Source organism: Echiichthys vipera (assembly GCF_963691815.1).
Source record: "Echiichthys vipera genome assembly, chromosome: 18".
NCBI lineage: Eukaryota > Metazoa > Chordata > Actinopteri > Perciformes > Trachinidae > Echiichthys > Echiichthys vipera.
In genome coordinates this window covers 5,945,144-5,956,825 of record NC_139843.1, presented here as the reverse complement: position 1 = coordinate 5,956,825, position 11,682 = coordinate 5,945,144, and the positions used below count along the sequence as shown (strand labels likewise).

General features: G+C 41.1%; 1 protein-coding gene across 1 annotated transcript; it reads right to left on the bottom strand.

Annotated features, from left to right (window-relative positions):
- Nucleotides 1-4,198: 4,198 nt before the first annotated feature.
- On the bottom strand, nt 4,199-10,723 carry LOC310961244 (inactive all-trans-retinol 13,14-reductase; the record flags this gene model as incomplete). The annotated part of the gene is made up of 11 exons (XM_083933249.1): nt 4,199-4,368; nt 4,657-4,816; nt 5,018-5,184; nt 5,302-5,411; nt 5,671-5,809; nt 5,926-6,045; nt 6,246-6,443; nt 6,552-6,747; nt 7,330-7,571; nt 8,696-8,878; nt 10,564-10,723. The coding sequence occupies 11 exons, from the start codon at nt 10,721-10,723 to the stop codon at nt 4,199-4,201; spliced, it is 1,845 nt and encodes a 614-aa protein (XP_083789375.1).
- Between the last annotated feature and the right edge of the window lie 959 nt (nt 10,724-11,682).

Genomic DNA, 11,682 nt, shown 5'->3' with positions numbered 1-11,682 from the left:
GTCCGGCTGCAACTTTACTGTTTTGATTCATTCTCATCGCTGTCATAACGTTGTAAAGATATAGTTAGCGACTAGCTGAAGCAGCTAAAGAGCCAGATATCTTTTCTCAGGGGATGGGAGACGACAGTGGAGACTAAAACAGAGACTAAGTTTCTTCAGGTGGACACAAACACGACTCCAAATGAACAATAATGTTGTTGCCGTAACTGCTCGATGTGTAAATATACAACTTTTTTTAACAAGTTGGGCTTTATCAGCTTAAAAAGTCATGACTTGTGTTTAAGACTTGTTTCCTCTGCCTTCAGGTGCCCCAAAAAAAACAGTTACAAAGGTTTAAAACATGTCAGGAGAACCTTAAAGATATTCAAGTTCAGGTAGGATAATGAAAAGCTTTGACTGTAGCTATGACTACAGTTTAGAGAGGAGAATGTACAACTGCTAGTCTGAGTTTAAAGTCTGCAGACGTGTGGGACCAGAACTTTCAGATTGTAGGAATATTTTTCAGGCGGAGGGAAGAGTTTGGGGAAGGTGCCATTTTCCTTTTTGGATTTTCCATTTCGCTCAACAGAAAGTTGGCCTCGGGCAGCAGCTTCCAGTCGACATCGGAGAAGAGGTCCGTGTGGGAGCAGGAAAACAGCTTCAGTCTGATTTGGTTTCATCCACAGAAACAGAAAAGAGTCAAATCTGTTTGTTTTTTTGTGTCCTTTGTAAACATATATTTGATTTTAAACCACCATACATGGCACATTGAAAGTCTTCAGCTATCAAGGGCACTAAAAGATGGCACAGTAGTTCAGCAGGAGGGACTCTTTTTGTCACCTGCTTAGCCTTTAAGCCCAGTCTGATCATGGTCGCTATCTTCAGACTGGCTCTTCCTCTCATCTTGGTCGTCTGAAAGTTTCTTCTGAAAGTCTTGAGATTGGTAGCAGCTGTGGTCGTTGGCTGCGTTGGAGCAGTGGGAGGCTGCGGCCGGCCAGCGGGGAGGAGCTCCAACATCTGGAAAAGAAGGAAAGCTGGCTGCAACTCAGAGACACCAGAGCCTAGCAACATGAATACTTCCCCTGCCAATCCTTTCACTACAGTGTTTTCAAGTTTACATTTGGCTTTGTGTGAACAGAAAGATTTCAGGTGCTATAGCATTGTTGGATTAAACCCACAGCCTCTGAAATATGAATTTCCTTTAAAAGCAGGCATAGAGCGGGGATAGAGAGTGTCGGACAGAGCGGCTGAGACAGTGGAAAGAGTGGACTGCTGTTTTTAATACCCGACCCTCTGGGCCTCTCCTGATGTAAGAGCGTGTCTAAACATGTGGGAGCCGCCTGCAAGAGGAAAGAAAGAAGAGGAAGGGGGTTGAGGTGGTGCGTCTGCTGGTCAAGAAATAGTTAGATTCCTCCTCCTCCTCAGATCTGCCCCTTCTTGCTCCCAGGATTTGCTTTTCTATAAAATGAAACACTGAATTGTCTCTTAGTGAAATGAGGTCTACCTTCTCTCTGAACTTACCTTCTGCAACTGCATAGAAAATCTTCCGGTCTACAAACGTAACAAGTGGCAAACTAATCAACACATGTCTATCCAATGATGCAATGGTTCAGTGTGAAAGGTAGAGTGCTGCAGGGATGATGGTATTTTGTAAGCTGACACCAAAAAGCATTCAGGAAACCCACTGAGTTTGAGACGAGGGAACCGAAAGTGCAAAAACGAACTCATTTCCAGGTTTAAGGACTCATTCCTGCCCTCTAGTCAGTTATTATAAAGAACTAAAACCTCCTTTACAAACCGAAATATATCATATTATCACTGTTTTTCTCAGAATAAATGAGGGTTCGACATAAGGAAAAGCTAAAGGACTCATTAATAATTTGAGTTTTGTTAATCTGAGAGTACGAGGTGGAGATCAAATCACACACAACTGCAAAAACTCAATAGATTTCAAGTCAAATTCCAGTGTGCGTACCAAAGCTCATGGTAACTCATCGAATAGTTTATCAGTCATTTCACTAGAAATGAAAATCTCCTCAAAGAGGCGCTAGGGGAAAAGTCAGAGGATGAGTAAAGTCACTAGGATTCATCCTCCGGGGACCTTGAATGTTTGTACGAAACCCCATGATAATCCATCCAGTAGTTGTTGAGATATTTCAGTCGGGACCAAAGTGGTGGACGAACCGACCGACCGACTGTCCGACTGTCAAACCGACCGACATTGCCGTCCCTAGACCTACACAGTTAGAACGGCTAAAAAAGGGTGGGTTTGTTTTGTTTCACAGCCCAAAGGGCAGGTGGGTTTGTTTATAGCTCCGTGAGTCAGTCAGAGCACAGCGTAGGAAAGTAAGAGTCGCTGTGGATGTCTCGTTTATTTCTGGTGCAGAACTGCACTTTATCATGCCACGGTAATTATATGTTAAGGCCTACTGAACTTCCAGCCAGGCAGAGTCAATATAATTAACTCGTCTGACTTCCATTTTGCTCCTCGTTCCTTCAACTTGCCTTAGTTTTTGCCTTTTTTATCCATGAGTATTTAAAGGAAAAGGGTACAACAGTAGCAACTGGCAGATGAGAGCTCTAGCAGCAGGGAGAGCCTTCGCTGGGTCTGTACAGCAGAGGGACGGAGGTTGACAGAGGGAGAGAGGTACTGGCATCCCACCGGCAGGCTGGACAGAAGGGGCATTCTTCTCCTCGGATCCCCCCGGTCGTCTCCTACAGACCACAGTTTGTCAGCCAATATGCCCTCCGTTTACTGAGGAAATGTTCACTTAGTGCAGGAAGTCTGAGGTTTCCCCCTGTACGTTTGATTTCTGCAGTTACCCAAACAACACTGGGGTTATAAGCCAGGTCAGAACAACATAGGTGGGAACTAAGACACCCAGAGGGGCCTTAACAGTCTGGGTTCAGTGAGTGATATATAAATAATTAGCAAAGCGATCATACCTGATGCTACGGATTATTCTGGATAGTTTAATGATTTATTTTAGCTTATGTTTCAGTTAATCATATGATTAAATCTACACATACAGCTGATGACATTTTCATCATGATTTCCTGCCAAATAAAAACCTTTTAAATTGCTCGTATCATCTATAGAAGAATTTGTTAGTATTTAACGGTTTAAATGACTTACAAATTGTTACACAAAGCTAATAACAGTATCTTTTTATAAGTTTTCCAACATTTAAACAGATCTATCTGGTCTGGGTAGACAAAATGTGAAGTTTTTTATGTGTTTTACCAAGTTTATTGAACATATACAGCAAAAAAATAAACAAATGTGCATTTTGCCTGATGAAAAAAACAAACCAAGCTGTGACAGTAAAAAGATATAAAGACAAAGAAACTCTACTTCTGTACATACATCACAAAAACAGGCATCGAACAATCAAAGCAGTTGTTATCACGCAATCACACTTATGATTAAGTATATGTTAATATTTCTTAGTTTTACAATAAGGTGAATTAACCATGAGGTGAAGTGAAATTGAAGATCAGAATAAATTTGTTTTGTTTGTGTTTGTAATTGTTCTGCATCTCTGTGATTGTTTTACTTTCTTGTAATTTTTTTGTCTCTTTGTGGTCGTTTTGGGTCGTTTGTAATCATTTTGTGTATAATTGTGCATCTCTTTGTGATAATTCTGTGTTTCCTTTTACAGAAACATTTAACGGGCCCCTGGGCCTGTGTCCAGTAGGCCCCTGGGCCTGTGTCCAGTAGGCCCGTTCAGTTGTCGGGGGATGCAGCTTTATCATGGCATGCACAAGTATACAATTACTACAACTTTGAGAATTAGATGCCATGTCCTCTTTGTAATCTCATTTTGTGGCCGTCCAGTTTAATGAATTATTATGAATTGTAGCCAAAATGATAAATCTGTGGTAGCTTTCTGGCTCCAGTGCTCCATGCTAACTCTTTGGCACTATGTATTTCTATGATAACTCATAGTTCATGACTATAAGCAAAGAAAGGTACTTTACTTTCTGTTCGTACGTCAGTCGCTGAAGACTAGTCGGTCTACGCTGGCGTAGATCACCAGACTGAATCATCCATAAACACATGATTGTTTTTTACGTGTGTGTATTCTTTGTGTGGACTCTATAATATTAGTATATACAATATATCTGGGACTCAGTGCTTCCTTCTACAATCAAGGGTCCTTTTGCACCTGGTCTGTGCAGTTTCACTAATGTCCTGCAGGGGAAGTAGAGAGCGCTCTCACTGCAGTTTCTTTTTAGCCAGCTGGGCCAACTCTCTGGCTTTCCTCCTCTTCAGCTTTTTCTTGAGGAAGAGCAGGTCAATGTAGACGATGTGATCGAGCACCGCAGAGGCGCAGAGGAGTCCACCATGCAGAGCGCCTGCTATCCCACAACTGAACACGTCTTGACCTGGAACAGAAACACAAATACTTTGGGACTTTCTTACAATCATTGCAACGTAAACTATTACAGCAAAGAAATGACTAGCTTGGTATGAAATCCTTTCACTGCAAAGATACCTTCACATTTTAAAGCATTGCCAATGCTCCCCCCTTTGAAGTGAATCAAGCTAAGGGCTTGCTGAGACATTTCTATGCCCGTGAAAACTTCACTCAATCACAAAAACACAAAGAATTGTCCGTGCTTGCAGAACTTATTTCACCTGAAAGCCTCAGCCAAGTTTGTAACTTTTTATACCTGAGATGTAGAGGTTTTTGACGGGGGTGTTGCACCTGTTCCTTGCCACAGTCTCGGCATGGAAACGCTCGAGGTTGTGCTCAGCAGAGTACATGGCTCCACGCTGGGAACCCAGATAGTGCATGTTGGTCAGCGGGGTTGCCACGTCCTGGAAAACCAACTGGAAAACAAGTCACACAAAATATTACAATACATAAAATAAAAGCATGGACAGCCAACTGTAACCCTTACATGATTTCATAGCTATAAATTGGTCTTTTTTTCATGTTTTAGATCGTCTTAATATGCATGCACATACAACAGAAGCAATCTTTAACATTTGTGGGTGTTCATGCATGTATCACAGAACCACTGATCCTACCTTGTCTCTGATTTTAGGGAACAAAGTACAGGCCCAGTCAAAGAGGTTCTTTGCAAATCTCATTTTATAATTGTGGTATTCGTCGCCCCTTTTGCGTACAGTAGTGTCCTTCCATTCCTCGAACCATTCATACTTCACCATCGTCAGTATTGTCATGCAAGATTTTCCTGTGAACATGAAACACACAGGACATCATATCTAATCTGTAGCAACACTCAGATATGGTATTACTGGGGTTTTTGTCTCTTAATTCACAACAGTAGAAAATGAGTTGTCCGTTGTACCAGGGTGTCTTATTTTGGCTTCTGGGTCTTTGGCAGATGGCATTGTGATGAACATCATGGGAATATTATCTGGTGCTTCCTCTTTGCTCAGTGCAAAGAAGTCTTCCATTCTAAAAACAAACAAGAGATACATGAACATTTAAAATTCATCAGCGTGTGGAAAGACTGCAGTGTAAAAAAAGACTGCATGAGTATGGTATTTAAATCCAGGAGCAGAAACCTGACTGATCCTGTACTCCATCTAGAGGACAAAAAAGGGAACTCTAACTTGGTAATTACATATATTGCACTCCTAGTTCTTATACAATAGGGCCCCCTTGTGGTAGTTAAATGTTAGTGTTCATTGGGATCAGTGCTCTGCATACTTACGACTTGTCCATATCATTGTTTTTGAACATCCAGTAGTTGGTGGACTCGAGGCCTAACTCTTCTTGAGTTCCATCAAAGCCAGAGAAGACCAAGAATGATCCTCTGCCATATTTCATCATGTTCAGTCTTTCCTGAATATCTACAATAGGGGTGAGTTCACAATCACGTTGAAACTTCTGACTTATTTTCACAATAAAAGATAATGTAATTAAGAATGCATCCATTTACTGTAGGTAAGAAGGATCTGTCGCTCACCTGTCTTTACTCGAATCTCCGGGGGAAGAAGTTTCTCGAAGGTGGTAAAGATGCCACAGTTAGAAACAACCACAGGTGCATGAACCTCCACTTCCTCTTGACCTTTCCTCACTTTCACACCTGTCACATGGCACACAAAGGTCAGTCACCGGTAGAGGATAGCCCCTTTCATACAACACTGAAATGATCTAGACATTGAACAGAGGAGCTATACTTGAGAATGCCAGTTTCTGAAACAGTTGGACCGGACATTGTCTGGAGTTCATATGAGAAAACGGCTTATGTCTCAGGTGAAATTAGTAGCCAAAGTAATTACTTACCATAAGCTGTTCCCTTGTCATTAACCAGGATCTGGGAGACGGGAGCTCTGACCAGACAGTTTCCTCCGTATTTCTGAATGGTGCGGATGATGTGGAAGGCAATCTCACTGGCACCACCTTTAGGGTAGTAGGCACCCCGTTTGTAGTGATGAATCAGGAGGGCATTGATCAGGACACTGGATTCCTTTGGAGGCACACCTATACATGTACAGAGCGAAAGATTAAACATCCCTTTGTTTCAAAATCATATTCTCTTCTCTCATAATTCAAGGATTATAAATGAAGTGACTTTTTTTGAGAACCCACCATAGAAAAGATAAGAGAAGATGACTTGTAGGTCCTTGTTGCTGGTCAATGTGTTCACCAAGTCTGTTGCACATGTGCCAGAGAGGCGGAAGACCGATGTAACCAGGTTTCCGATGCCTGACTTCAGCAGGAATAAAGACACCCACTGCGGGATCAGCTTCAGAGTTGCCAGGTAGTGAGTCTTCTTAGCCGAGATCTGTTGGAACACAAAAGATATTTAGTTTCCTTGTTGTGTTTTGGACAGATGACACATTGAAATACGGTCTTGTCTAGATGTTAACACGAGATTTGCAAAAGTCTCACAAGACAGTTAAGGTTAGATGGTTAAGGGTTCGGCAATTGACCTTAAATAGTTGAGGTTAGATGGTTGAGGTTAGGTGTTGATCTTGAATGGTTAAGGTTAGATGGTTGAGGTTCGGCATTGACCTTGAATGGTTAAGGTTAGATGGTTGAGGTTCAGCATTGATCTTGAATGGTTAAGGTTAGATGGTTAAGGTTAGGCGTTGATCTTGAATGGTTAAGGTTAGATGGTTGAGGTTAGGCGTTGATCTTGAATGGTTAAGGTTAGATGGTTGAGGTTAGGCATTTACCTTGAATGGTTAAGGGTTCGTCATTGACCCTGAATGATTAAGTTTAGATGGTTATGGGTTCGGCTATTGACCTTTACTGGTTAAGGTTAGGATATGATGTCGGGCAGCGAGTCTTGCAAGAGTTTTTGCGAATCTAGGGTTACCATCTATACCCACCCCTGAAATATGTGGCCATTAGCAAACAGTACCTTCATGATTTTGAAGAATGTCTCGATAGCCTCTGTGTCGTCAGGAAATTGCTTCATCAGATGAGCTTTCATCTCAGTTTTACCGGAGAAGATGGTGTACTCTCGTTTCTCATCGCCCAGGCCAATCTGGATGGTGTCAAAGTGTTGATTCAGTTCCTGGAACTCCAACTGGCCCTCTGAGATCTGATCAAAGGCGATGCGCAACAGACTGTTCTCGTGGACCTGACCGATGTAGTGAAGCCCTGGAGAAGAAAGAGCGGGCAACAGGAACACATGTTATAGTTACTCAAGTAAGTCACAAAAGGGAAATAAGCAGTCTTCACAGCATCCATTCTGAACACCCATGTGCAATGTTGTTCATTTTGAGGGTTAGGGTTTCAACTAACTCCTACATACATATAAAAGTGTATCTTAAAGACATTGCTAATGGTACAGGTGGTAATAGGGATTAGAGCCACCGATCACAACGGCCGGGTGGAAAAGCCAAAGTGGCTTCATCTGCAGCTCCTTTATGGCTGGCAGCTGCTGGCCGTCTCTAAACCCAAAGTCCTTCTGAAAGTAGTTAAAACGTTCATGTTCATGAGCAAGAGATTGCTGTCTCAATAACTCTCTGATTGAAGCGTCTCAACTAGAGCCGAAACAATTCAAATAATAATCAAGAAGTGAACTGACTCGATTAATTGTCAACTTTTTTTGATAATTGATATTTTTTCAAGCAAAATGCAAAATATTCACTAAGGATTTCCTGCTTTCCCCTTATCATATGTGACAGGACCAGTCCCAGCCTTGTCCTGGTCCTGGTCCAGTCCCAGCCTGGTCAGATGCGTACATGTACTGATGAAGCCTCTTGGATGAGAGGTGAAACGTCTTCCTGGACAAATAACCAAATCCAGTTGCTTTTAACTGAAATTGCTTTGAGGAGAACAACGACCTGGACGAATGAGAACATTCACAGGCTTATCATATGTGAAATTTAAATTAGCATCTTTGGATTTTCTAGTCTGAAGACATCAACTAAGTCTTTGGGTAATTTTGATTATTGTCTTTTTTTTGTCTTTTTTTGACTTTTCAGCCTGTTCTGACCAAATCTGAATTTGGATTTTGTTGCTGCTATCGAGTGGTAGATCTAATGCAAAGCTATCAAACATCACTTCTGGTATCATAGCTTGTGCATCTGTTTTTTTCTACAGTCTGTGGTGTCACCCAAAACATGTTTGATACATAGGACAATCAATAAAGTCCTTAGAAATTATCAAATGTTCTTTTGTTAACTAGAACTGCATTTTTTTCATATCTAGAATAAAATGAATACATACACTCCCTGGTGCACTGTTGGCTGTTTCATAACCTTGATTCAAGCTCTTACCAACATCAAACTCGAAGCCTTTCTCTATGTAGGTGTGGCAGCAGCCTCCCGCCTGGTCATGTTGTTCTAGCACCAGGACTCTCTTCCCTGCTTTGGCCAGCGTCGCTCCTGCTGTCAGACCACCAATCCCGCTCCCGATGACAATGACATCCAGGTTCTGGGGCACTTTGTCAAGGCTGAAACCTGCAAAGAAACATGTTAACGGCTGATGTTAACTTGGTAACATTCATATGTGCACGCTACACAGGTTAAATAAAATATGCATTGTAAATGTTAAGGTGAACAAGTGGTTAAATAATACGTTGCATAATTGTGTTGCATAATACAGTCTGAAGGTTGCACTGCACAGCTCTCCTGTCATATGGCTGCTGATCGAATTCCTATATCTTTGTTCTCCTCTTGGCAATAAACAGTAGATTAGCCCACGGACACTATATACTGGGCCATAATCTAATTAAGATAAACCCTGCAGGTGAAAAAAAATAACTGTACTTCTGCTCATTTAGATCTTATATATGACACAGCAGACAGGTCATTCTGATAGCACTATCAGCACAAATCAGTTGTAAGAACTACACTAAACTAATTGTATATAGAGGATCCTTTTTAAGTATTTATTATGGCCTACTTTAATATCCTTTGAACTCGGTTGGCTTTGGCTTAGGTATTAACCATCCCAAGACTCATTTGAATTGATGTTAAAGGAGAATTTGAATGTAATAGAAGACCGCATTGAGTGCAATTTTAAAAACAAATTAAATATTGCAAAAAGTGATGATTCATAAGGGTTTTAATGTTTTCAGCAATGTGCTTTCCCTAAGTCAAATGCTTCCCTTGGTTAATGTGCTAAACTCCTTGAAACCTACACAATCAAATGTGTGAGCATGAGCGTTTTCTTGACTTTAGCCATTAATGTCTCCAGTGGCTGAACTGATTTTTTACCATTCAAACTTCATTCTAAAAAAATCCATCTCCCGTTGTTGCTTTGCGGTTTGCACTGCAGAGCGAGGCCGTCCCAAACTATTACAAAATGCTATTTTGCAGCAATTGACAGAACCTGAAACACAGGGGTGACCCCCCATCAGGCTCAGATTGAAGGTAATAACATCCATTAATAAATGGATTCATTGATTCATTTGTGTAAAATTCAAAATATAAAAACGACAATGTCACGCCTGCACTTTTCCTCCTTTGGCAAAACACAAATGTTTGCAGTGAAAACATACTATTAGGTAATAGATTGAATGATTCATTTGTTAACTGACTGAATACTATGACAGCAAAGATTGTAACCGCGTCAGTGATTTCTCTACCTCTATACTAAAGTCGTGATGTCAACAAATTAATCCGATTGTTGTAATTCTTAATAAACATTATGGTAGTGTAACAGTCATTATGTCTTATTGTATGTTTTCTGTTTAAGTCCAATACGTAAAAGTAGATTAGTTATACTCATTTTATTGTTTTCCTCTTTGGCAGAATTGGTGCTTTGTTGACCGATTTTGTCCATTATTGCTGTAGAAATATACTAAACTCATCATGTGAATGAGAATTATTTGTTATACGTATATATAATGGAATAAAAAGAAGTCAATATTTTACTTATTTAAAAAAACTCACATGGTTTAAGACTAGATTTCACATTCACAAGTGCTTTGTCCCTGGGAGTTTACTGTGAAGCCCTACCTTAACATATCAATAATATTGTAATTATATTGTATTAATATATATTATATATTGTTATTGTGTGCTCAGGAAGCTCATCGGGCTTAACTGGTAGAACATATACTTGGTTATTAAAGCATTGTAGTACATTGCCAATTAATTGTGACATTGCAAACGAGCATTTTCAACAGCAGTAGCTTTACCTTGCTTGATAACTTTGTCTCGCTTCTTCTGATCAAACTCTCGAGGTCCGGGCGGTCTCACTGACTCCAGGGAGAAAGGGCTCGGTTTCCCAAACAGGTACCAGTAAGTGCCGCCGGCCCATATGACCAACCAGACCAAGAAAATTAAGAGCCACATCATGGAGCCAGTTCAATCACCGTCTCTGGGCTGAGAGTACAGTGTTCACAGTAGCAGGTGGTTTGTTCCGAACACTGCTCTCCTTTTATAAAGCCCCTTATATTATGCCGAGTGCCAAAGGTCTGAAGACGGGATATGTAACACTATACGTGTTATGACAAGCCATAAAGATAAAGTGTGAAAGATCCATTTTTCTCGTGGGGACAGTGCACCGACCACAATAACGGTGTGTCTGCTGCACGGCACACACACTTACATGAAGACAAAGCCTATTAAACTGAGCACTCATTTGTCGACAGACAGAAACATGCAAAGCAAATGATGGGCACTGCAAAGAAGTCATTGCTACATTTCACTTGTCTTTAAAGAAATCCATCTAAAAGCGCTGAGAGGTGCACTTTCACCACAGTGAATTGTGTCAGAAACACCCAGGACCAGGTGGAGAGATTAGATCTCCACACTGGCCTGGGAACGCCTCAGGATCCCCCAGTTAGAGCTGGTTAATGTGGCCCGGGAAAGGGAAGTTTGGGGTTCCCTGCTAAAGCTGCTGCTCCCACGACCCGACCCCGGATAAGCGGATGAAGATGAGATGAGATGAGATGATCATCTGCGTAGATGTGTAGAATTGACCCAGTTCTAACACTTCTGCTGATCTGAAGGTCACCACGCATTTTGTTTTCTTCCTGTATGATTATTCCATCGCTCCACCGAGTTTATAGGAAACTTACGTAGATTAGATATGTTTGCTCTTATCTGATAAGACAATTAAGATAAAGACTCAATGGTGGACAAGTCATCCTAGACTTTACACATGTCTTTTATGTCTTTACAACGGTGCATGTGAGTTTCATCACTTTAGGTCAAAGCTGAAAAAAACACTGGAACCAGCGATAATGTGAACGCAACAAAATAACAACGTTGCCATCCAAAACAACAACTCTTCCCAGGCCCTGATATCATAA